At 45.3% G+C, this 27994-nt stretch overlaps 1 protein-coding gene across 3 annotated transcripts in view; it reads right to left on the reverse strand.

Annotated features, from left to right (window-relative positions):
• Nucleotides 1–1269: 1269 nt before the first annotated feature.
• Nucleotides 1270–27994, reverse strand: part of LOC147609096 (craniofacial development-like protein) — a 76119-nt gene continuing 49394 nt past the window's right edge. The window contains exons 4-6 of one of the 3 annotated variants that reach the window (XM_086788528.1): nucleotides 2649–2828; nucleotides 1673–1754; nucleotides 1270–1514 (exon numbers count right to left, since the gene is read on the reverse strand). In XM_086788528.1, the coding sequence (XP_086644654.1) occupies nucleotides 1453–1514; nucleotides 1673–1754; nucleotides 2649–2828 (324 nt within the window). In that variant the 3' untranslated portion in view covers nucleotides 1270–1452. Of the gene's footprint in view, nucleotides 1515–1672; nucleotides 2542–2648; nucleotides 2829–27994 lie in introns of those variants that run through there. The other 2 variants (XM_086788529.1, XM_086788527.1) reach the window with 2 other exon arrangements.

The raw sequence follows: 27994 nt of genomic DNA on the forward strand, positions 1-27994 counted from the left end.
CAATAATCAATGGAAAGCATAACTAATAATATCTTAATGAAAAATTAAATATTCAAGGAGAAACTTAAACTACCTTGCACAAAAACTCTTAAACTACCTTGCACAACTTTTATAGGAAAGAGAAGATGCTCAGAGAGGTTTTTCCCACTAACCCTGAACAACAGCCGAACCCTAAAATGAATTTGAAAAAGAATGTAGCTTAATACGGTTACAAAAACTAATAAAAGTTTAACCTATGTTATAATAGTTAAGACGATAAAACGCTACGTAAATTTTCATAAGAAGATAAAACACCACGTAAATTTTTATTCTCTCACGAATGGGAGACCGTTAGGAATAACATGTTTTCTAGATTTTGTATATATGGATGAGAAAATTTTAAAATTTTGTTCCAAAAACAAAGACTAGCAAAAATTTTCTAGAAACCTTACACTCGAGCATAAAATGTTAGATTACGACTCATAATAAGGATTAGTATTAATTATGAATTCCTTTGTTTGATTGAAATCAATGCCATGATTATGATAATAGTTATATAATTGTGATAATTGTGCCTACCTGTTTTTAATTCCTAAAAACCTATTTTTGTTTTTCCTTCCATGCAAAGTCGAATGAAGCGGCGATGGCAAGATCCATGGCTAAAGATCTTGTCTTCCCTATTTTTTTGCACCCAGTTTTGAGTTGTAAATCCATTTTGTGAATCTAGTGTTTGAGTTCCACTGTATTTGCCCAATTTTGTGTTGTGAAGGCCACTTGATTAACAAATATTTGGACTATCTATGGCTCTATCTTTCTCAATCTCACAATTAATATTTATGTGGTTTGGTGTCAATGTACTTATAAATGTACCATGCAAGCAGTGTGTTCTCTTCTGTTTAGTGTGTTCTGTTTTGTTTAACTCTTCCCTCTGGCTCTAACTCTAAGTCATTATCTCAAGCTACTTTTCCATAGGAGGTCTTTTGCCACGCCCCACTCGTTTTCTTTTGGTTTGCTCGAAAAAAGGTCGCTTAGAGTATGGTACGACTCCCCAAATTTATGGTTTGAAATCAAAAGACTCCAACCTAGAGCCCATCAAAAATCTTGGGCACCCAAGAGTGGTTGGACATGGATGGGGCGGGCATTGGACAAGCTAGAAAGAGGGCCAATCGACACAAAGATTCTTTTTTGAAAAGAGGGTCCCATCGTCCCCCGCTTTTTCTTGAAAGCCCGACCAAGTTACTTACAAATGTATTTAGACTTTGGCCACCTCTGCCCATGGATGTTAGAACTAGGTACACTTGTGGGGTTTTCAAAAACATAGCTTCATGAAGTCCACAAACACTGTTTTTTCCTTTTCTTTTCTTTTACGACCAAGCCCCGTGTACTTGAAAACTTTGCCAAAAGGGAGGGAGATGAAAATCCCTGAAGAAAACGAAGCCTCCACTTGCAATTTCCACCAACTTGAATGCTTCATTAAATGCTTGGGTTTAATGAAGCCCCCTGCGGAAACTTCTTCTTGGTACAGAAGCCACTCCCTATAAAATGTTTGATTTCAATCAAAGAAAATAACAAACGTTCGTTTGATGTCCTAAATATGCAGATAAGGTGCTTGCTTTTGTGTTCATGCAATGCCAACCAAAACAGCAACATTTCTCTCTATAAGATTATCCATTCATACAAACACCCAGGATACACTTAATTTCTTTGTCGGTTGCATCTGACCACATATGGCAGTGTGAAAAACTAATGCGTTTCCTTGAAACTGAGAGAAAAGCCTACAGACACAAGATGACAGTATCAGATGCAAGGCTCTGATAAGTGCTAACTATAAATGTATTTCATAATTGACACATTTAACAAAAAAGACAAAAATAGCATATGGCTTTCCAAACATGCACCCTTTCATACATTCCTGCTACTTGCAGGACCGAAACAAATTGTTCATTGTTGACCCTGCCTGGCTCTTTCAGTAGAGAAAATCCAACTGTACTCACCTTTCATTGCCATCAGCATAAACATTGATTGTGCATTATCCCAACCCATGATTTTTTTTAAGGATGCCTATGAGCAGACTTGCGTTCAACACCTGGATTTCAATTGATGTCAGGCTACCACTACAAGCTTAGGTCAAGCCCAAACACCCAATATAAAGTTCAAGCATAATGCTTGCCATGAGAATTCCTAATCTTGTGTGTACGATATGTCACTCTCTTTCTTTGCTTGTAGAGCAAGACGAGCATCTCTTTCACGTTCATACTCCCGAAGATCACTTCTCTGTAGAAAAGCAACTCTGTCAGTATATTTGTCTCCACTTTTCTTGTAAGACTCCAACTCTTGCTTGATTTGTTTCTCTTCCTTGAAGTCTGTCCAGTCTTTTCTAGATTTCTCCAAAACATTGAGCCTAGGCTTCTTTTCAATTTGCTGTAGCAGCTTATCTAAACCTGATGAAGACAAAGCCATCATTTCCTTCTTACGCTTCAAATCTTCTGCAGCTTTTGAGTTGGGATCTATGAGTTTAGTGACTTTAACCTCCTCCCCAGCAAAATCTCGTACTTCGCTAACCTATTCACACTAAAATTTAACATCCATTATGAAACCCAAAAAAATAGACTGAACTTAATGCACAGGGGCTTGGTGTTGTTTTTGACACGTGAGTTTCCACTACATACCTCTATTTTGCCTTCTTTGCTTGTGTTAGATGCTTCTTTAGCCACAGCTAAAGCACATGCAGCGATTTTTTTTGCATCTTCTTCTGTGTGTTTATCTTCCATTTGTTTCACATCTTTGATGATCTTGACAGTAGTAGATGTAGATTTTTCGCATACAAACCCAAGGCTGACCATCCATTCCTGGAAGTTCATGTCATTAGCTTAAGGAAAGCGTTGTAAACTCAAATAATATTTGAAGAGCTGCGCCTAACAGATTCATAAGCTAAAAATGAACTACAAAGGCAAGAAACTTTCACAGACCAAAGCATTCCATACATAGAGGTGTTTCACATGATAGAGATGCACCGGACAACTTACCTGTGACAAACTAAAGTAGATCACAAAATGGAGGGGATGAGACCAAAATCTTCATGAAAAGGAATCACAATCGAACCTAGACAAATTAAATTTTAATCATGAAAACAAACAAGGGAGAACCATGCAACGAGTTAACACCTTATATAGCACATCAAAATGCACAAGGCCAGCACTACCATTTAGCAACAGGTTCATTTGAATCACCTGTACAGAGAAGATAAGGACATCCACAGCTAAAGTGTGGAACAAGGGTCCCATTACGTGCTTCGGCATAGCATGCTTATGCTACATGAAGTCAAAAGAGCAAAGAGTGAAGTGTCAAGTGAAAAATGCTTGCACCATCAAGGTTAACATCCAGATTCTGATATGATGTTGTCATTATGTAAGTGTATTGTTCTGAACAGAATTTAAAAGACCTGTTGACGCCATAATACAGCAAGTTCTCATATATCAAGCATCAGTCCATTAAGCTGATCAATACGCTTGAGCTACTGGCCACCCGGGGCCCTAGGAGAGAGAGGGGGGGGGGAGTAATAGAGAGAGAAGAAGGGTCCCATTACTTGCTTCAGCATAGCATGCTTATGCTACATGAAGTGAAAAGAGCAAAGAGTGAAGTGTCAAGTGAAAAATGCTTGCAGCATCAAGATTAACATTGGGATTCTGATATGTCGTCATTATGAAAGTGTATTGTTCTGAACAGAACTTGAAAGACCTATTGATGCCATAAGACAGCGAGTTCTCATATATCAAGTGTTCATCCATTAAGCTGATCAATACGCTTGAGCTACTAGAAGAGGAAGACAGTTGTAATGATAGTTAAAGTTAAAAGAGGGAAAAAAAGGAGACTGCAGGGATGCACAGAGGATTTAAGAGCAGGCTAATACAGGGAAGGTGGATTATTGGTTACCAGCTATTTATGACTAGATGGGTTATTTATAGCAGCAGTAGTCACTATATAGGCGACTTATGGGTTTATTATTATTGTTGTTAACAATTGTTGATAGTGGGTCTGAGCCTAGACCAGAATACTCCCGCCATGGATTTGGCATATTGGAGTTTGGACCTATGTGTGGAGCAGAGACCAAGTTCGCTAGACAATCCATACAGAGTTGGAGAGATGAAGTATTCTGGTCTGAGCCTAGACCAGAATACTCCCGCCATGGAGTATTCTAGACAATCCATACAGAGTTGGAGAGATGGAGTATAATCTGGTCTGAGCCTAGACCAGAATACTCCAGCCATGGATTTGGCATATTGGAGTTTGAACTTTGGACCTATATGTGGAGAGGAGAGACCAAGTTCGCTAGATGGAGCATCATTTGCACCCGTGCTCCAAGTTAAGCAGGAGGGCATGTCACGTGCACGTTCTCCCAAGTGTGACGTGAACATGCTTCTACCCATTGGCCACAGCTCAAAGGTTGAGTATGGGCGTGGTCGACAAGCATGACATAAGACATCTGCTCTATCAATGGTGACTCCCTGGGAGCGTGGTCGGGGTGAGGGCCTGTAATCTCGAACAAATCACTTGACTGGGTCAGAAGAATGCACGGGCATGGTATCTGAACTCCACCCTCCTCTCTCTTCTATCGACTGTAACACCATGCGGGTTGTCTCCAACTGTGCCTCCAGCCATGGGCTATCTAGGGTCTCTTCTTCTGCAGTCTTTGGAGGGAGGCGAGACTCCTGCACAGACTCCTTTCCTCCTCAAAAAGCGATGAGTCTATCCTGGGCTACTCTTTGCATAAGTGATCCACTGTAGTGTCTAATGTTGGTGAGTTGGCTCCCACTAAGTGTGTTCATACAATAACCCAATAACTCTGTCTACACTGGGTTGTTCATTGGGTCGCTGGACAATATTACAATGATTTGGCACAATAGCCCTTACAAACACATGAATCCGGCATCAGATCAACTAGCACAAGTCATGCGGTTTTTGGGTAGGATTCTCACCCACCCTAGCTTGGAGACCAGTTGACTCTTTTCAGTGAATTCCCCGTGGCACCGCGATCAGATATTTGGGATATCAGGTGGGGAGTGATATCTTGCCAGGGTGGCAGTTCGCCCCTCTTCTTCTGTGCATTCAGAAGAAGCTCCTTTACTGGAGCACCGCTTGGCTCTTCCTCGCTGGACGCGTAGTGGTGGCCAACCAGGTGCTCTTGGCCACCACGTGGTACATTGCTTCTTGTTGAGCGTTCTCCAAAGCATGCCTGGGAGAGGTGTCAAGGTTGATCCGACGGTCATCCTGCAAGCGCCAAGGTGGCCTGGAGGGTTAATATTCAGCCCCGTCATTGTGGTGGGTTGGGCATCATTGATCCAGCTATTCAGAGCAAGGCCCTCTTGAGCAAGCTGGTTGTTCGAGGCCTTCAGCCCGGCGATGAGCCTTGGAAGGTTTTCCTCCTCGCTCATATGTCGACCCCCACGCCATCTCTCGGTGGACCGTAGACCCCTACCTAGTGTGCGGTGGATCTTCACGGAGGCCTGACCCCATGGCCTTGGCTCCTCCTTCGAGGACCGCTTCGTGCAATGTTTTTGCAAACATGTTGTAGACACATTTCGGACCCTGTTTTGGCCCTACAAGATTTTCGCAAACATGTTTTTTGCCTATGCTATGTTTCTGTGCATGTTTCACACATTTTGTTGTGTACAATGGTTGATTTAAAGTACCTACAAAGATTTTGGGATATGCACATATATGGCAGATATATGTTGATGTGATGGTTCACATAAAGTGGTTGCATAACAAGTTTACAATACCCATTGAAGATGGGCTGTGTATCAATGAGATGCACGCCGATATGGAAACGGGATTTCTAATCACAAACACGTGGAAAAGGGCCACTCTAGAGACTGAGAGAGCCAGAGAGACTGAGATGGATGACAAAGAAATCAGATTGGAAATAGCATAGAGTGCTATTATTGAGACAAACCAGGGCAAGAAAAAGACTACTATAAAAAGCAACATAAAAATGCAACAAGGAAACAATGCATCTTCAAGTAAACAAGCCGAAGGTAGAAGTAAGCAGCTATTTCTGATGCAGCATATGCTTAGTTCCATGACTACGATGCATCACCAAGTTCAGGTGATATATGGTATGTTGATTCACGTACATCTAACCATATGGCCGGCCATGGTGAGTGGTTCAGAGAATTAAGAGATTTGAAAAAACCAGGTCATGTAGAAATTGATAATGATACAACACACCCTATTCGCATGTTGGTGAAGTTCCTTTGTCTATGCAGAATGGAAAAACAAAGTACCTTGCTAATATGCTTTATGTGCAAAACATAACAAAGAACCTAGTTTCTCTTGGACAAATGATTCAAGTGAGGTTTAATCCCATGGATGTTACGTGGAAGATTTCAATAACCAGTGCCGCTTAGTTGCAAAGGAAAACAAACTTGGCAAAATGTTTATATTGGATGTAAGCATGCAGGTTGCAATGTTTGCACATGGTATAAGTGTGGCTACAAACATTGATATTTGGCATAAACGCATTGGACATGTCAATATTCAGCCGTTGAAGAATATACACACCCAAAATATTGTTACAGGTTTGCCAAAGCTCAAAGTGGATGGAATGCACAAAGTATGTGAAACATGCCAATTGGCCAAGCAAGCTAAGCATGCATTTCCGCATGATAAACATGTAAGTCAAAGACCTTTGGATGTGGTGCATTCTAATATTTGGGGAGCAACAAAAACGACATCAATCAAAGAATGTCATTATTATGTATCTTTCATGATGACCACACTAGGAAAGTATGGGTGTCTCTCACGAAATAGAAAAGTGAAGTGTTTACTCACTTTCAGAGCTTCAAAGCTATGGTAGAGAAAGACAAAGGCATGCACATAAAATGGCGAAGGTCAAATGATGGGGAAGAATATTTCTCCAATGAATTCAGTGACTATTTGAGAGAGCATGGAATAAAGAGGTAGTTTACATGCAGGTGCACCCCGTAGCAAAATGGGATTGCAAAAAGGAAAAACGAATATATTGCAAAAGCTAATCGATGAATGAGAAAGAGATACCTCATTGCTTTTGGGCTAAAGCAATAGCAACTACAGTTTATATCATGAACAAGACATCACTGCAGCAGTTCATGGCATGACACCTGAATAAAAGTTAACAACAGGCTAAAAACCAGATTTGACACACTTGAAAGTGCTTAGGTAGATTGCTTATGTGCATGTACCAGATGAGATGAGAGAGGATCCAAAGCAGAAAAATGTATATTCATTGGTTATTCCCTTGAAGGTCATAGATGCTATAACCCCACTGAGCGTAAGATGCAAGTGAGCAAGGATGGTGTGTTTGATGAGATGAGTAGCTGGTATATACCAATGAAGGACTAAAGCAAAGAATCAAATGGGTGCCTCATATGCTAAGCAGCAATCATAGACACTTAGTGGACTAGGAGAGTCCTCTAGTAGGAGGTCTATTGTGAGACCATGGTCAAGCAAGTTAAGGCAGAGTGTTAGGCATTTTGATGTGTCATGTGGTGGTACTACAAGTTCTAAAAATTCAGCAAGTTCACATGTATCACACAAGGAAAAAGAAAAGATGAATCAACCTTTTATAATGCCTGACGTTTCATGCTGATGTTTCAACAAGTCACTCCTTTGTTGATGGAGATAGTGGCTTAAAACAAAGCCTTGATGAGGAGTTTGGAATCTCGACTGTTGTTACACCTCGTGTACAAAGAGCCAAAGCAGTGTTGAGAACACCTGGCAGTGATCCAAGTCTACGCACGTCTACTAGAGTCAGATATCCAGTAGACAAGTTAAGATATATCATATGATGGGTATACATCCCATCATTATGCATATATGGTCTAAGCTATACAAGAGATAGAGCCCACATGTTTTGAGGAGGAACTTGGATATAAGCATTGAGACCATAGTCACAAGAAACATGAGGTTTTTTTCGTTTCGAGGTTTTTGGGGTTTTGTTTCGAAATGTTTCGTCCCTCGGCTAAGAAACCGCAAGGTTTCGAAAAATCAATAATTTCATAAAGTATTAAATACTTAAAGAACTTATAGTAGCCATCTAAAAACAGTGTAATGATGAAAAAATGGTCTCTTCTTACACATCTCGGGGAACCATCCTTCTTTTGGTGAGGCATTATGGCAATTTTGCTTAATTAGATTCCACAAGTGGTTCAATCAAGGACTCTTAAGAAATTGAAGAAGAGAAGGTAGAAATTGGGAAAGATTTTAGACATTGAAGAAAGAAAAAGGGGAAAGAAGAGAGGAGAAGAAGAAAAAAGGAAAAGAAGAGCAAGGGAGAAGAAGAGGAGAGAAGAAGAGAAAGGAAAAAGAGGAGAATGAAGGAAGGAGTAGAGGTGAAAGAAGTAGCAGAAGATGGAAAAGGAAAGGAAGGAGGCAGGAGAAGAAGAGGGAAGAAAGGTGATGAGAAGGATATGGAAGAAAAACAAAAATTAAAAAATCCCAGAAAAATCAAGGGAAATAAATCAAAACTTGAAATTTGGGTGAAACTACCGTACTGGAGAGGTTTCGAGATTTTTAAAAACTGTTTCGAAGTTTCGAGGTTTCGAAAGCTAGAAACATGTTTTTTTGTTACTATGATTGGTACTAGTGTCTTGCTCTCTCTTATGTATGTGTGTGTGTGTTTGCTTGTAAGGAACTCAAGCTCTCCCTCTCACCCACTCTTTATGGTATCAAAGCTTCGGTTTGTGTGAGAGTTGAGGAGGCAAGCAAGAGGTAAGAATAAGGTAAGCAAGGAAGTAGTACACGGGTAGGGGTATTTTATCTCTTTCTCTTTGATTTTAGAGCAATACCTTCGGTAGTTGTGAGAGCTACAGACAGACAAGAAAGTCTCTGTCATATTGAGGTATCCTGTTGGGTGAAGAAAGAAGACCATATTGTGTGGAGTTAACTTTGCTAACTATATTCAATAGGTAAGAACACATACCACATTGATTATGAGGAGACAATCAACCCGGTTGCTAGGATGGCAACTGTGAGAACAGTCATTACTATGGCTACAACTCAGGGATAGTCTTTACATCAGATGGATATAAAGAATGCATTTTTACATGGTGACTTACAAGAGGAAGTTTGCATGGTACAACCACCACGATATGAGGATCATGCACACCCAAATTTTGTTTACAAGTTGCGCAAAGCCTTATATGGCTTGAGGCAAGCACCTAGAGCATGGTCAGACAAGATAGGAGAGTATCTTTTTACAATTCGATTTCAGATATCCGATGCTGATTTCTCACTTTATGTGAGAAAGACTAGATTGTGCTAGTGATCATCTATGTTGATGACTTGATTGTCATAGGCGACAGTGCTGATGACATTCATGAGGTGAAGATGTTTCTTAGAAATGAGAGATTTGGGTGAGCTGCAATACTTCTTGGGTATAGAGGTGATTAGATCACATGATAGGATTTGGCTTTTGCAGAGGCAGTATGCTTTGGACATATTGTCCAAGGATGGGATGACAAGGTGTAAGCCAATATCAGTGCCATTGCAGCAGAACATGAGGTTGTCTACAGATATAGATAATCTCTTATGTAGGGGCACATAGTAGGTAGTTTGATTTACATGACTATCACCAGGCTAAATTTGATTTACATGACTATCACCAGGCTAAATTTGATTTACACGACTGTAGGAGCAGAACACGAGTTTGTCTACAGATATAGGTGTTCTCTTGAAGAATCCTACTATATAGGGGCGCATAGTAGGTAGTTTGATTTACGCGACTATCACTAAGCCAGATTTGAGAGGAGAACTCACCCACCATAGCAAGCATGCATGAGAGAGCAACACCTGGCTCCAAGGTGGGTATCATGGATGCCTTGAAAGCTTTTGAGAAGATGCACTTTGAAAAGACATTTCTAAGGTGGAAAGGGCACATGCGTGCCACCCTTGACCCTGCCCAGCAACCACACTTGCCGGGCATGGCACAACGCCTATTGTACAGGTATGTAGTAGCATAATCGATATTGTGTGTCTTATTTTATTGTTTCTCTATCGTATTGAAAAAGTATTCGAATGTTTTTGTATTAGGTAGTGAAGAAAGAGAAGACATGATTTTATCATGAGGATTGGATTGGTGAGCTACGGGACAAGGAGACATGGGCATCTTGCCCATGGTGGCTAGACTACTGAGCTATTCGGTTGGATTGCTAAGTCAGTTTATGAAGACCCCAAGAAAGCCACATTAGGATGCGACTAGGATCCTCACGTACATAAAGTCCACAATACACTATGGACTTTCCTATGAGAGTAGAGTACAGGTACTTATGTACAAAGTTGCAGTTTGGACTAGTATCTCAGACAAGAGATCTACTAGCAGCTTTATGTTCTCTTTTAGAAACGTTATTATTAGTTGGTGCACCAACAAGCACTCGACAGTTACTTTATCAAGTACAGAGACTGAGTATAGAGACGCTACTATGGCGACATGTGAGGTCGCTCCATTACAAAAGCTACTTACTATGGGAGAGCCCATGGATAGGGCAGTTGTCATTTATTGTGAGAACACGAGCAACATACACTTGGCCAATAACCCAGTGTATCATGCTAGGACAAAGCACATTGAAATGAATTATCATTTTGTGAGGAAGAAGGTTCTAAAAGGTGATGTGGATTTGGTTTATGTCAGCACAGAGGTGGCTATCAACTTTACAAAGGCATTGGGTATAGAGAAGCTTCACAAGTTTGGAAGCTTACTTGGAGTACATGGTATGGGATTGAGCTCTAAGAAGAATGTTGAGATATCAGGCTCAGCTAGTGCGGATATGGATGACAAGCCAGGATAAGACCTCCTCACTTATGCCACTCGCATGGTTGGTGAGATTATGATTGATATGCCACCAGTGGTTTACATGCTATGTTTGCTTTGGTATTTGCAATCTCCAACGTCGAGACAGTCTCTCTCTATCCTTGGGCTATAGGTTTCAAGGAATTGGGTCTATTTGCCTTCATTGAAGTGATGCATGTGACAGCCACTTTGGTTTACTAGAGTTATGGCATAGTTTTAGCGACAAATCGTATTGTCAAATTCACACTATGGACCAAGTATGTTTTAGTAGTAGAGTACTTTCCCTTATAGTGTGTACTGTTTTCTTTATGTTATGGTTATAGAGAAGTCAAGAAGAATGAAGACGTAACATGCGGAAGCTTGATGAATAGAGTCAGTTCTTCAATGGACAGAATTCAGCAATCTTTCGTGACGAAGATAACACACAAGATAGATATGTGCAGAAAAAGAGAGAGAGAGAGAGAGAGAGAGAGAGAGTGAGTCGGACACAGTATTGGGTCCCGAATACCCTCTGTAGGGCCCCCACCACGGATGGTGTATTCCGCAAATCTGAAGCTCTTCTTGTAGACTTTCAGCCTGTAGGAGATCTGACTCTTGACCTTCAACCTTCACCTTTGCTTACGTTCCCTTTGGCTGTCCTAGCCCTTGGAGTTCTTCAACCCTTTGTGAATTATGAGATGCTCAAATGAGATCCTAGCCTATGCTTTTATAGTTCCTTTTATGCTGGTCGATGGGTTCATGTAGGGGTAAGCCTGTTCACAAATCACTCCACGACCTGTTTAATGCCTTTTAACTAGGCCCCTTTTCACACCTTGCTGCTGGCTGCCTTTCGTATGCTGTCCAGACTGGCCGCCTGGCTGGAGTGGCTGCTGGGCAGCCTCTGTGTCCTGACCGCCTGCTGTTTTGGCTGCCCAGTCCAGTAGGGCTGGCCGACAGGCTGACCAAGCCACAAGGGCTGGCCGCCTTGCTGCCCAGGCCCCTTTAGGCCTGGCTGACAGCATGCCCAAGGTGGCCTAAGGCCTACACCTTTGTTAGGCAAGGGTATCAAACCCTATTCTGTGGCCCTCAAGGCTGCCCCATTCTCCTACATGCAACTACATGCTTCCTACTCAACTGCCCGGTATCTGGCTACAAACTGAACACCTGCAACATCTGTCATCATTCCAAAGGGTGATTGTCACGTGCACCCATGAACTGTGGTGCATAGTGACACACTGGCTAATCAACAAGTGCAAGAAACATGTACAGAAGTAGTACCTTGATAGGAGATTTGGTCGTTTGTCATGACCCACCCCATTGTGAGCCGCAGTCCGGGACATGTCAAGCACGAGCTACATAGGTTAGTCTTCCAACAATAGAGGTCTGTCAAGTAAATGTCAGGTCAGACCTCTAAACCCACTTTGGAGAATTCAGCAAGTAGTCCTCATATAGGTACATGTAGATGTCAGCCTTAGGAGGAGAATGCATCAGAAGCATCTTAGTTGCATCCACATGGCAGGGGCCAGCCATAGATGTCAGCCTTAGGAGTAGAATGCATCAGAAGCATCTTAGTTGCATCCACATAGCAGGGGCCAGCCCTGAGGCCAGCCCCAAGGGCAACCCATGGAGGGCAAGCCTTGCTATGGTGTGAATCTCACCATCAGCCACCCATAGGACCCAGTCGGCAGCCTTTATAGAGGCCTGGACAGCAGTCGGCAGAGTCGAATGATAGTCGGCCAGCAGCTAGACACCCCACGCATACTCATGAGACAGCATTAAATATTTAATGCTTATTTGATCTTAGTCGTGGCAGACAAAAAAGGCCGACAACATTAATCTCAGCCGACCAGCCTTCCCTAGACATATAAAAGGATGGGTTCTGCCATGGTCTAAAATCATCAAACAAAAACTCAAGTCTTCATCCTCAGTCAAGCATGTGTGCTTAGGCAGCAGCCTGCCTTTGCATACTTCAGCATCCTTTGTTCTCTTAAGCCCGAGGCACGCTCAGCCTCTTCCCAGAGTTCTCAGAGCACCATCCCTCAGTCTCGGGCCAGTGTATTCTCTCCGAAGATAGCTTCACAGTCACCTACAGCTTATGCATAGTTCTAGAAGCCTAGCGTTTGGTCACTTTGTCCTTGCGTTTGGCAAACATTCAGTCAGTTTGTCTGCTCAGTCTTGTGGACACAATTCAGCTTGTATTCAGTTCTCCAAAAGAAATAAAGCAAATACTCCTACTTGTTGGGGGGCCTTCAGTGGGTAATTGGGATCCCATCTGGTGTCGTCTAGACTACTCTTTCAGTTCATGTATGCTGTTTAAAGGATTGCTAAAGACTCACTAAACTCGGGTATAAAGAAGGCCCATTGTTTCACACGGTCCTAGCTTGGAGTATGCTACATTGGTATCAAAGCTTAGAGTATGCTAAAGACTCACTAAACTCGGGTATAAAGAAGGCCCATTGTTTCACACGGTCCTAGCTTGGAGTATGCTACATTGGTATCAAAGCTTGGGACGTGATTCAACCCGGTGACCTAGGGTGAGAGCATCCTACATATAGTAAAGCTGAGATCGGGAAAAACCACTCGCCCATCCACCATGGCATCAAGCTCCGAAGACATTCCAAAAGAAAACATCCCCAAAGATGAAGAACCATTCGAAGAAACGATTCCGCAGAAAGAAGACGAAGACACCCAGAAGTTAAAGGAGCAGATAAGGCAACTCCACATTCAACTCGAAAGAGTCCAAATGGGAAAAAAAATTTGGCAAAATTACAAGCAACCTTGGCCCAACAAGAGACACCCAAAGAACCCCCAAAGAACAAAGTTCCTCAATGGAGCAATGGTGTCGATAGATGACTGAAAAAGAAGAGCGAGACCGTGAAGAAAGACTGGCCGAACAGCTGGCAAAGAAAGCCAAACGCAAGGCCAAAGAGGAGCCACTACGGGCAGAGCTCGAAGCAAAGGCATACCACGAGCAACAAGCACGAGCAGACTCGAGGGACCAGTTCCAACAAACACCGCAGACTCAAGTCACATCTTTCACTTCTTCAAGGTCATCCACAACCACAGCAACAGCCTCGACAACCATCATCCGCGCTTCACCGAACTTCACCAAGTATGACGACAAATGCAACCATTCGGTTGTGACCCAATTCATCCACCAATTTGTTGCCCATTTTCCACTCTCAAAGATCGCAGACCCACAAGATAAAGTCCATCTGGCAGCTCCACACCTCATTGTAGCCACCAAGGGTGCCCACATGGACTGTCCACCAAGATGCCCACATGGTGGATTGTCCACCGCAGCAACGGGCTATCCACCGCAACGGACCATCCACCACAACGAACCGTCCACTGCAATGTGACTATGTGACAGTGAGTCAACGGAGACACCAAGCATTGGAATCAAGTGGAGACGCACCACCACAATGGACACAAGGAGGTGTATTGAAGGCTCCAAAAGGACTAACGGCACCAACTGACACTCCACTGCATCTCCAGAGATAGGAGATTCCACCAAAGGCTACGCTACCACCCACAGCATCCACCAAAGATAGGAGATGCCACCGACTCGACGTCAGGGATATATGGCTTCTCGTTCCATCTTGGACGAGATCCTTATCCTACAGCCTTATCTCACTTTGAGGACATCCTTATGCTCATCCTTCATACCACTTTGTACCCTTGTTCTATCATCAGCTTGAGCTGTGTCATCCTCTTCACTGTGACCTCTGCTGTGAGTGTGCCCGGTACAGTGAAGGACATGTATCAATGTTCTCTGAGTAGTGCAAGTGTTTTCGTTCCTTCCACAGTCTCGTCTCTCCTTGTGGTGTGTCCCGCTGCATAGTGTCTTCTGTGTCGCGTCGTGAGCATCGAGGACTCGAGACATATCGTCCAGAGAAGAGCCACCACGTAGTGTGCCAAGCAGCCAGCCCTGCCTACAGGTACACTAAAATTTGGCATGCCGGGTGGCACTCTCGAAATGGGAGTCCTGATAGCTCACCCTTTCCTCTACATTGCATCCTCTTTCCGTGTTGAATCCTCTCTACATTGCGTCCTCTTTCCGTGTTGCGTCCTCTCTGCATGCCCAATGCACCCTCTCATGGTAGTCCAGTGAGCCCATGCAAAAATCCTCTCTCAATATGCTGCTACAGTCGAAAGAGATTCCCACCCACGAGACCTCCTCCACCCCTTCCGATGGCAGCTAACCTTGGTAACCCCACCATTGGCAACGCGGGAGGCCAAGCCAACCCTCCTATCCAACCAATCCACCTTGCGCAGAACCCCTTTCCACGGTGCTCGGCCGAGCCAACGTCAAGCTTCCCACCTTCAAAGGATCATCCACTAAGGATGTGGATGACCACATCTGACGGTTCATCTCCATTTGTAAGAGCGAGGTCTTCAGCGGGAAGATGACTTCTTGGTGCTCTTTCCGTCTACTCTCCAAGGTTCTGCAAAGAAGTGGTTCAGTCAGTTTCCAATTGACCACTTTACAGACTGGACCACTCTGAAGGACACATTCCTTCGGACCTTCCGTCCTTGTAACTATGAGGACCACATTCTCCAAGAGCTAGGGAAGCTCCAACTGCTACCAGGGGAGAGAGTCTTAGAACTCATGACTCCGACCACAGTGCTCGTGACTTACCCTGGTGCGTTAGTGGGTGACACAAGCGTTACCCAGATCCACCCAGCAGAAGATTTGGGAGAGGCGGCCCACACCAACAACATTGTTGGAATTGCAGGAGCTAGCCTCCCAACTTGAAAATGCACGACTCATGTTTGAGCTCTGCACATCCAACAGTGATACAATCGGATGACTTAGTGGCTCAGCTAAAGAGGGAGCTGGAGGCACTCAAAGTGAGCCAAAAACCTCCTAGCGAGGAAAGTACCTTGCTCCAGCTCCAAAGGGAGATTGAAGACTTGAAGACCCAACACGAAGCCAAGAAGGGACTATGGTGTTCTATATGCCAGTCACTTGGGCACACCGTCCAAGAATGCCCAAAATGGAAATACTACTCCTTTTGTGAAAAAGGAGGACATGAAGATAAAGAGTGCTACTATCTCAAGGGATTCCATCAACTCCATCAACAACCACCTCCTCACCCTGCCTCAGCAGTCCCTAACCTTGCCCATTATGCTATAGCTACCGTTGTCGTTCCACAACCCTTCCATGCTACTAAAACTCTTCCTTGCCCACCCACTCCCCAAGTGACCTACCTTCCACCACTCATCCCAAATCCTCCTGCCCCAACCACCATGGCAACAACTCCCGTGAACCGTCCTATTCGCCCTCCCCAACCTCGCAATCGTCCCATCCTTTGCTATAGATGTGGGGAATACGGTCATTACCAAAGCGGTTGTCCCCTTCATGAAGGTGCTCCGTCTTGCCAGCATTGTCCGGAATCCAAGGATCATTATACCCGGGATTGCCCCAAGCAAAGGGCATCCACATCTTCCGACTTCACATTTCCAACCCCAACCACCCACTTAGTCTATGTAGGACATCCTACATCTCAACGGCATCCTTCTTCCTTAGGAAAACCTCTATCCACTTGCCAACCTTTCTCTCCCACTCTTGGGGTGTCCATCACAACCCCCACACCTACCCATGAGGATCCACCATCCACCACAGTGGTCACCAAATCACAAAGAAAGGCCATGCCTCAAGAGCAACAAGGGGATGAACTAGATGATAAAGCTCTGCCCGTTCCCCGCACAATCATCGATCAGTCCTTGCAAGCTTTCAAGAACCTCCACAACCAACCTTCTGTGTCGAACAATCCACCTACCACTTCTCATCCACATTCTGTGTGGGAGAAACAAGAATTAGGGTTAGGTCATGTGGGAGACATACATAGAGAAGAACAAGGGTGAGAGAGAGAGAGAGAGTTGTGGGGATAAGTCAACTCATGAGGCATAAGTGTGTGACTCCCCTATCACACATGTATATTGCACTAGTGCACATAGTGCACTTAGTACATTAAAAGTACTAAGTGTACTATGTACTATAACTTATGGGCTTGTACACACTATAAGGGTGGGCATAACGCCTTTATCCCAACAACCTCCCACTTAAAGGCAAAGTGCCCTTAAGTAAAGGAAAAGAAAAATCAGCATGTACATGATAATATACAAGGCCATATCAAGGCTGAAACTGGCCTCATCCAATGCCCATCAAGTGTCTGCAATGAGCAAACCGCTCCGGAGGCAAACTCTTTGTCAACAGATCAGCCGGGTTGTCATCCGTATGAATCTTAACAAGCTGAATTTGCTTGTTCTCTATCACCTCTCTGATGAAGTGATACTTCACATCCACATGCTTCGTCTTTGCATGAAAAACAGGGTTCTTTGCCAACTGAATGGCACTCTGACTGTCACAATGCAACAATGGAATATCCCCTGTATAACCCAAATCAACCACTAACTGAGATAGCCATAATGCCTCCTTGCAAGCCTCTGTGGCTGCAATATATTCGGCCTCTGTAGTAGATAAGGCAGTGCACTTCTGCATCCTGGATATCCATGACACAGCACCTCCTGTGAATGTAAACACATAACCGGTAGTAGACTTCCGGTTATCTGGATGACCGGCATAATCCGAATCCGTATAACCATGCACTAATGCATCCTGTTTGCCAAAACAAATGCACATATCCTGTGTGCCCTTCAAGTATCTCATGACACCTTTCACTGCTTCCCAATGCTTCTTGCCAGGGTTGGCCATGTATCTAGAAACCACTCCCACTGCAAATGCAATGTCCGGCCTAGTAGCAACCATGGCATACATGAGACAAGCTGAAGCATACGGAATCTTGGCCATATCAGCTCTGTCTCTATCTGACTGTGGGCTGTCCATGGCACTGAGTTTCACATATGGAGGCAAAGGAGTACTAGTCTTCTTCCCCCCATCCATATTGAACCTCTGCAAGACTTTGCCAATGTATTCCTTCTGAGACAAATACAACACATGCTGATTTCTGTCCCGAAGTATCCGCATACCCAAGATGTGATTTGCATCACCCAAATCCTTCATATCAAAGGTTTGATGCAGCCTCTGCTTCAAGGTATCCATCTTCTTACGAGATTTCCCGGCAATCAACATATCATCAACATACAAGATGAGGATCAATAGACTGCCATCCAAAGCTTTCTTGGTGTACAAGCAGTGATCTATGTCACTTCTCCTGAATTTCTGAGATTTCATGAATGTATCAAATTTATGATACCATTCCCTTGGTGCCTGTTTGAGCCCATAAAGACTCTTTTTCAGCTTGCATACAAGCTTCTCCTTTCCACTTACCGCATAACCCTCTGGCTGTTGCATATATATCTCCTCATGGAGATCACCGTGAAGAAAAGCAATCTTCACATCCATCTGAATCAAGTCCAGATCATCATGCGCAACCAAAGCCAACACAGCTCTAAGTGTGGTCATTTTGACCACTGGAGAGAAGATCTCATCAAAGTCCACACCATATTCTTGCTTGAAGCCCTTAGCCACTAACCTGGCTTTGTATCTTGGCTTTGCATCTGATGCAACTTTGAGCCTGTATACCCACTTGCATGGCAAAACCTTCTTGCCTGCAGGCAAATGCACCAACTTCCAAGTTCCATTTTTATGCAGAGAATCCATCTCTGACTTCATGGCACGCTCCCATAGAGCTTTGTCTGCCCTCTGTAAAGCCTCCTTATAACATGAGGGCTCCCCACAGTCAGTAAGCATCAAGTAGTCAACCCCTGGAACAAACCTGTCAGGGGCTCTGGAGGGTCTTGTGGACCTCCGTACCCAATGACCATCATATGCAGGTGGCTGTCCAGCCTGCATATCACCCATTGGTGGCTCCTGTTCCATGCCATAAGGCTGAAAAATCATGCCCGGTATCTCCTCCAACTGTGGTATATCCATAGGGATATCTTCTGCCATCTCTGGCTGTCCATTTGGACCATTTTCAGCACCATTTAAGGGCTGGTTTTCCTGCTGTAATGGCTGATTTACAGCCCTTTGTTGTTGTCCATGATGTCCATCATCATCAAAGATGACTCTGCCAGGCTCCTGTTGCCTTGCAGGCTCCTTATACATGCATGTTTCATCAAAAATGACATCATTGCTGCGTATGATCTTTCTATTCATGGGATCCCAAAGTCTATACCCCATTTCACCTCTGTCACCATATCCTAGGAATATGCATTTGTGAGACTTAGGATCAAGTTTGGTACGCATTTCCCTGCGTATGTGCACGTACGCAACGCAACCAAACACTCTCAAGTGCTTGTATGACGGAGGCTTCCCTGTCCATACTTCTTCTGGCACTTTCCCACCAAGCCTCGTGTTAGGTGACCTGTTTATAAGGTGAACGGCTGTCATAACAGCTTCAGCCCAAAAACCATGAGGTAATGCAGCATGTGACAACATAGAACGGACCTTCTCCTGTATGGTCCTGTTCATCCTCTCTGCTGTCCCGTTTTGTGGAGGATCATAAGGAGTAGAGAGCTCCCTCTTGATGCCTTTAGCATCACAAAAGTCCTGAAACTGTTTGGACATATACTCTCCACCATTGTCGGAACGCAAAGCCTTCAGTGTTTTGCCAGTTTGATTCTCAACATGAGCAACAAACTTCTGAAACACTGAGAATGTATCACTCTTCAAGCGAAGAGGATAAACCCACACCTTGCGTGTGGCATCATCAATAAAAGACACAAAGTATTTTGCCCCTCCCAAAGAAAGCTGAGGCATCTCACATACATCTGTATGCACAAGCTCTAACTGAGCATCTTTCTGTCCAAGAGCTTTCTTGTGGGGGCACTGTAGTTGCCTACCATATATACAATGCTCACAAAACTGAAAACTTGAAAACTTTAGAGAAGGCAAGTAACCCAAACGAGACAATTGCTCCATTCCTTTGACACTCATGTGTCCCAACCGGCTATGCCACATAGAGATTTCCGACAGCTCGGTTGCATTTACATTAGCATGGTGACAAACACCTGCATGCATAAAGTAAAGAGTGTCCACCTTAGAGCCTCTGGCAACAACCAGTGAGCCCTTACTAATCTTCCACTTTCCACGACCAAATGTGGTAACATAATCAGCATCATCAAGCTGTCCAGTAGAAAGCAAATTCTTTTTGATCTCAGGCACATGCCTGACATCATGGAGCATAAGCTGTGAGCCATCTGAAAACACAAGCCTCACATCACCTCTGCCAAGTATCTTGCATGCATGGTTATCACCCAAATAAACCACTCCTTCATTGCCAGCAGTATACCTGACAAACAAGTCTCTGCAACCTGTGACATGAAAGGAGGCACCTGAATCAATGATCCATGAGTGCATACCATGACCACCTGTAAGAAGTGAATGGGCATCAAGTGAAGACGTAAAGAGGACCTCATCCTCACTGCCACCTGCATGTGACACATTGATTTCTTCAATCTTGACTCCACTTTTGCCCTTTGGCTTTACATCTTTGGCTTCATCCTTCTCTTTGTCTTTGCCTTTTCCCTTTTCTTTTTGATCATTTTTCCATTTGTAGCATTGCTTTTTAATGTGTCCCTTTTTGCCACAATAATGGCATTCCAAATCCTTTTTGGAGCGAGACTTGCTCCTTCCCCTTTCTTGGCTTTTCCCCCTTTGCTGGGATCTCCCACGTGCATTCATTGCATTGGACTTTCCAACAGAGTTGTTTTTCCTGTTCATCTCTTCTTGAAGAAGAGCACCCTCAACATCTGCATATGACAGCATAGCATGCGAATTGCTAGTGGCTGTCCTGAATGTATCCCAACTCTCTGGCAAAGTGCATAACAGAAAAGTGGCTTTGAACTCATCGTCCATTGCCAACTTTTGATTAATGACTTGGCTGACAATACCATTAAACTCATTTAAATGGGCTGTCATAGACGCCCCTTCCTTCATCTGAAGACCTATGAGTTTCTTCAACCAATACACTTTGCTTGAGGCACTTTGTTGGGCATACAAGTCCTGCAATCTCTGCCACATTCCCCAAGCTGTCTTCTCTTCACGAATGCTGAAAAGTAATGAGTCTGACACAGACAACATGATAGTAGATCTTGCCAGCTCATCCATATCTTCCCACTCTTCAGCAGTAAGAGAAGCGGGCATTACACCCCTTTCTTTGATAGGCTTGTGCTGCTTTTTCTGGAGCAACACATTGTAGCACTGGGTTTGCCAAATATCATAATTATGCGAGCCTTCAAGCTTCTTGATGTGAAGCAATGAAGAGCTCTCACCTGTGGTTGCCATAGCAAAATGCAACCTGTCAATTGCAAAATGTGCAAACACTGCACCAAAAGCACACAAAGTGCTCACAGTTTTTCTCCCAAGCTTTATCTCCCACTGCGGAAGCACAAATGCAACTTTTCTCCCACTTTATGTGATGAAATCACCAAAATCTGGTTGCTGCAGATTTTGGACAGCACCTTAAATGTGCTCTGTTGCCCTTCCAAAGTACTGTACAGCAGTACCAAGTGCTCACCAATGATGTACCAAACCTGTACCGGCAAGTACAGCAGCTGAAATTGAACCTTTTGGTCACTCAAAACAGTGTACAGCCATGCCAAAACATGCACAAAGCTGTGCCAAATCTGTACCAGCAGGTACAGTAGCAATAAATGCTATCCTGGCTGTCCAAATGAGTGAAAATCAGACTTTTACAGTCTCGAATACTGCATACAACAGTCCCGAACAGAAATTAGGCAAAAGCCCCTTGACTGCAAACTGATTTCTGAGGATTCAAGGCATAAATGCTTTGCCTGCTGCTTTGCCAAGCTCAACAAGCATACGAACTTGAAAAGCCCCTTGATTTAAGATCAATTTCTGATCATACATGGTACATTGACGCACATGAAGGCATCCAGAGTGTTCACGATGCTTCCCCCTGGCCACATATACATCAAATACATGAAACCCCCTTGATTTACAGGCACATTGAGTGCTTGTAAGGCATCAACACATTATCCACAGCATCAAACGCGATTGCCTGCATGCAAATCAACCAAATCGGCACAAAAGCCCCTTGATTTGCACTGCAATTTGCTGCAATTTTGCCCAAATGTGCAATTTTTCACATCATACAGCATGTATGAGTGCTTAATTGCACAATTACATCAAAAGCCCCAAATTTTGACATCCAATTTCCTGCAAATTGATCCTGATTGTGACCAATTTCTTGCAAATTGATCCTGATTGTGACCAATGTCACCCAATTTTGCCAATTTTGCTCAAAATTGAGCAATTCGACACCTGTATCTGCTCAATTGTTGATTGTACTTGCTCAATTGCAAATCCCAAAAAAAAATTGAGAAAAATACCTTGTAATTTTCTGATTTTTTCTCTGATTTGCAGGCGGGTTTTTGTTGTTGCAGGAAAAGAGGGGTTGATGATTGCTGCTTCTGTTCTGTGCAGGTGAGGGGGGCGAAACTTGCTGATGTTGAATGCTTTGATGTTCACTTTAATGCTGCTGAGACCTGCCTGCTTCTCTGCGTGTGCTGAAAATACAGCTACTGTGTGCTGAAAATGACTCTGCAGGGCTGCTCGTGGCTGCTCGGCAGCCCGTCTGGCTGCTGGGCAGCCCTCGCTTGGCTGCTGGGCAGCTGGGGCAGCCCACGCTGCTGGCTGGGCAGCAGCTGAGCAGCCCACAATGGCTGGGCTGCCTATGCGCACCTGCTGGGCAGCAGCTGAGCCAGCCCACGCCTACTGGCTGGGCAGAAAAAAAAGGCGACCAGAAAGGATACAGGCAGCTCCAAGAGGGATTCAGCAAGCGACCAGCATGACAGGGCTGAATACGACCAGAACAGAAGGACAGAAATCAGCAGGAGCCATCAAGGAGAAGAGGGAGGGACCAAAGCTCTGATACCAGTTGTGTGGGAGAAACAAGAATTAGGGTTAGGTCATGTGGGAGACATACACAGAGAAGAACAAGGGTGAGAGAGAGAGAGAGAGTTGTGGGGATAAGTCAACTCATGAGGCATAAGTGTGTGACTCCCCTATCACACATGTATATTGCACTAGTGCACATAGTGCACTTAGTACATTAAAAGTACTAAGTGTACTATGTACTATAACTTATGGGCTTGTACACACTATAAGGGTGGGCATAACGCCTTTACCCCAACACATTCCAAACCACAACTCACACCTTTCTCTGTGGAGGATCTACTCATGGGACATACATTGTCAGTGAACCTCTTTGATCTGCTCTAGATTAGCCCAAACATCTGACAATGTCTCAGTACACTGCTAGATCAACTCAATGGTACGACAATCAATTCTAGTGGTGGGCAGTCTGGTGGGTTTCCACCTCCCTCTGGTGTTGCCAGTTGCATGGGTATTAGCCGTACCAATCCATCCCTTTCATGCTACCAGAGCCCCTACCTCTCTGTGGAGATTCAAGGCACCCCAATTTCTAGGGCAATCGTCGACGGTGGTTCCAGGGTGAACCTCATGCCAGAATTCACACTCCATGCATTAGGCCTCAAGGTGACGCAGCCAGCCAGCTTCTATGTTCGGATGGCCGACCAACGGGAGGTGACCCCTATCGACCTAGTGGAAGGTGTCACTATAGTAATCCAAGGCATACCATTCCTACTGGACTTTTGGTGATCCGGCTACCTAAAGTCAGAGGGACCTACTCTTTACTCATTGGTCGTCCATGGCTTAGGAGTACAGGTGTTCTACACGATTGGGGTTCCAACAGATGGTGGATTCATCAAGAGCATATGGCCCACAAGAACTCAAATTGGAGGAAGGTCTGGACCAAGGGATCCGTGGTGCCACAGTAGCTCCCATTTCTTTCTCCAACTCTCCGACATCCACTTCTTGGCTGATGACAAAAGGAGGCCTTGTTCCCCACGGTGATGAGTCGAAACTACTTGACTGGCTCCAGGTCGTGGAAGGCCTAACATCCTACATGGTGGACATCACGGAGATACCACACTCTCCTCTGAGCACTATGAGGCTTTAGGCCTAGGAGAACCTATCACGAGTCGACACCGAAGACGTAAGATGGCCAAATCTCTCCCCAAGGCGGAACAACTCCCCACAACAACACCAACCATTATCCCACAGACTCAACAGAGAGCCCACCACAGGGATCTGAGGAGACATCAACTTTCCCAATGAGGGAGTGTCCTAAGTCTTGGACGGAAGATCACTATGGCACCTTCCCAATTCACCACCAGCCTGCCCACAACCCCAACCTCCTCTCCAAGGCAGCGGAGACAAGGGAACCTCTCAACATTCCATCTTGCCAAGACCCTGTCCAGGAATTCAATCTCGGCACTCCCAAGGAACCCCGTTCCATCCTCTTAGCTTCTTGGCTATGGGACCATCCCGCTCTTCTCGACCAAGATGCTGCCTTCTTTCAATTCTATAAAGATGTCTTTGCATGGACATAAAAGGACTTGAAAGGTGTTCCAGCTGCCATTGGTGTCCACACCTTCCTCTCCAGGAGGGTACTCGACCTGTGCGTGGGCGCACCTACAAGCTCAACCCAAAGTACGCAGAAGCTGTCAAAGTGGAGTTGGAAAAGATGGAAGACGCCCATTAAATTTCTCAAGTGGAACACTCTGAATGGCTTTCTCCCATGGTGATACGCCAAAGAAGAAGAACAATAAGATCTGTCTGTGTGGACTTCCGATCTCTCAACAAAGCTGCTATCAAGGATAGATTTCCCCTTCCATTCATGGATCGGGTCTTAGAGGATGTGGCCGGGCATGCCCTCTACAGCTTTATGGATGGGTTTAGTGGCTATAACCAATTCGCCATCCACCCGGATGATCGGGCCAAGACCGCTTTTGCACTTTTGTCACCCAATGGGGTACCTACATCTACAACCAGAAGCCCTTCGGGCTGTGTAACGCCCCCGCCACTTTCCAACAGCTCGTCACCAATATCTTCAAGGAGTACCTCCTCAGCTTTCTTCGTACTTTCATAGATGACTTTTCTAATTTTCACCGGCACTCAACTTGTTTCTAGACTAGAGGCCTTTTCAGAACATCTCTCTCAGTTAGCTTTGGTCTTTTGCCAAGTGTCGCTCCTCCCGGTTCCGCCTTAACCCCTTTAAATGTCATTTCTTAGTGGTCCAAGGCACCCTCCTAGGTCACATCATCTCCTCCAACGGCCTGGCTCCCGACCCTGACAAAATAGTTGCCATCCTTCGCCTTCCTCCCCCAATCAGCCCCAAAGGCACCCAGGTTTTCGTCGGACACACCGGCTACCATCGTTGTTTCATCGACATGTATGCCAACGTGGCCCTTCCCCTCACCCGCCTAGTCAGGCCCTCCACCATCTTCCAATGGTCCAACCCAACTTCTACTGCATTCTCATATCTTAAAAAGCAACTGACGAAAGCCTCCATTCTCATCCCACCCGATAGGACGACCATTTTCCATGTCCATACAAAAGCAAGTCTCACTATTGTGGGTGCGGTTCTTACTCAGCCTAGTGAGAAATACAAGATGGACAAACCCATCTATTATGCCAATCGTCTCCTCACACCCGCTGAGCAGAACTACACCACTACTGAGAAGTAAGGTTTGGCTATTATGTATGCTTGTCAGAAGTTCCGTCACTATCTCTTGGACTCCCACTTCATCGTCATCTCGGACCACCATGCTCTAAAGTATCTTCTCAATAAACCACAGGTGGCTGGTCGGGTGTGGCGGTGGCTGCTGCTCTTCCAAGAATTCAACTTTGAGAATGACCTTCCTGATAGTGTTCGTTTCAAAATTGATGCTGCCCTGGATTGGTATAGGGATATCCTTGGTTTGCTATCCATAGGACACTTTCCGGAGGGTGCTAGCCCCAAGGACAAGCGTCGGCTTTTGGTAAAAAGCCGCCCCTTCCAAATCATAGCTGGCCAACTCTACAAGGCTGGTCATGAGGGTGTTTTACACACGTGCGTCAATCCTCGTGAAGTGCCGCACCTGGTCGAAGCTACATGCTCCGACCCTGGTGGCGGTCACTACCTTGGCCACATCTCGGGTGCCCTTCTATTCCAACATAGCCTATGGTCACTGGTGGCCCACCATGTTCAAAGATTCTACTCAGTTTGCAAAATCTTGTGACACTTGCCGAGGTGTGGGCCCAAACCCACCCGTCAAACCACCGGTCCCTTCAGATTTCCCTAGCTTGGTCAAATGGGGTCTTGATTTCGTGGGGCCCATCGACCTAGTGGCACACCCTAGCAGATGCAAATACATTCTCGTCGCCTCCAATTACGCGACCAAGTGGGCAAAAGCCCAAGCCACCAAGGATTGCACGGCCAACACGATGGCTCGTTTCTTATATGAGCACATCCTTGTCCGCTTTGGTTGCCCCTTGGAAATCACTAGTGACAGAGGTTCCCACTTCATCAATGAAATTATCACCACCTTACTGAGCAACTATAAGATCTTCCACCGCAAGTCATGTTCTTATTACCCCCGGGCCAATGGGCAGGCGGAAAGCACCAACAAGGTGCTCTATCACTTGCTCCGCAAGATGTGCCATCAACATCCCAATCACTAGTCAAAGGCTCTTCTCGGCACCTTATGGGCTTACACAGAACCACTTTCAAAGCCACTACACGGCATAGCCCCTTTCAGCCGGTTCACGGCTTAGAGGCCGTTCTACCCTTCAAATTCAGTCAAGGGTCTTACAGGGAAGGAACCTTCCACCAGGAGGACACCACCCATAGTGCATCAGTGCTCCGCCTGACCATTCTACTTAACTTTTCAGTAATGGCATTGCGGAGACTTGGTATTAGGTATTCCATTGGTACGACTACCTCTGTGCCATATACTAGTTTGAATCGGGTCATTCCGGTTGAGATCTTGTAGGCTGTGCGGAATGCCCATAAAGTAGTCTTGCGATTTTGATTGACCAACTTTGTGAGGATCTACTTAAGGATTTTGTTGGTTGACTCAGCCTCACCATTGGCTTGCGGGTAGTACACTGTGGAGCGTTTATGAATGATAAGATGTTGGGTGACGAGTTATTTGATGACATCATTGACAAAGTGCTTGCGTTGGTCACTAATCAGCCTGGGCACTCGCCAACCAGGTTTTGGAGGTGGAACAAAACAAACGAAAAGCATGGCATGACCGCCATCTCAGGAGGCCCCAGTTTCAAGACGGCCAACTGGTCTTGGTGTGCTCGTCCCGGCTTGGGAAAGGACCATACATCGTTCACGAAATTCTTCCTCACGGAGCCGTGCAACTCCGCACCTCCAGGATCAAAGCTTATCGCCCCACAACCCCCCTTGCCGCCTCTTCTTCCCCATAGCTCAACCCCTTCAAAAAAAAAAAAAAAATCTGGTTCACAAACCCTTTGGTTCGTCCATCAACCCTCATTCCCCCACTACTACGCCCATCCACCAACTGCTCCTTTCACCATCCCGATGACACCCCGCTCCAATTTTGGGAGGTCCTCCGGACAATCCGCTTCCACCCCGTGGCGCTATCAACTAATAACCAAGTTCTACCGCCTTCTCCTTGTCTCACCCTTTCGTTCTCCCTTGGGACATCCGTCTAACCTTCCCTTTCGGCGGCCATCCTCTCCATCTAACCCTCACCTCTTACTAGATATCCCCTCTTCTCTTCCCCTAGCGGACCTCCTCTCGCGAACCATCCTTGCCTCGCCATGGGACATCCTCACTGGCGGACATCCTCGCCACCTCACCTTCCTGGTGGGGACGTCCTCTCCACCTCAACGCGGGACATCCTCACTGGCGGACATCCTCGCCACCTCACCTTCCTTGGTGGACGTCCTCTCCACCTCAACTTGGGACATCCTCATTGGCAAACATCCTCGCCACCTCACCTTCCCCGGTGGACGTCCGCTCCACCTCAACTTGGGACATCCTCACCGCGGGACATCCTCGCCACCTCACCTTCCTAGTGGATGTCCTCTCCACCTCAACTTGGGACGCAGAACATCGTCGCCACCTAACCTTTCCTGGTGGACATCCTCCACCTCAACTTGGGACATCCTCACTGGCGGACATCCTCGCCACCTCACCTTCCCTCATGGATGTCCTCTCCACGTCCACTTGGGACATCCTCACTCACGGGACATCCTCAACCACGGGACATCCTTGCTGGGCGGACATCCTCGCTCACGGACGTCCTCAAGGCTTCTCACCCATCACCTTTGGCGGACATCCTCTCATCCCATCTCAACCCCCCCTTTTCCTCACGGATGCCCTCTCACCGTCG

This window comes from Cibotium barometz, chromosome 52, assembly GCF_041138505.1.
Source record: "Cibotium barometz isolate CiBa-2024 chromosome 52, ASM4113850v1, whole genome shotgun sequence".
Taxonomy (NCBI): domain Eukaryota; kingdom Viridiplantae; phylum Streptophyta; class Polypodiopsida; order Cyatheales; family Cibotiaceae; genus Cibotium; species Cibotium barometz.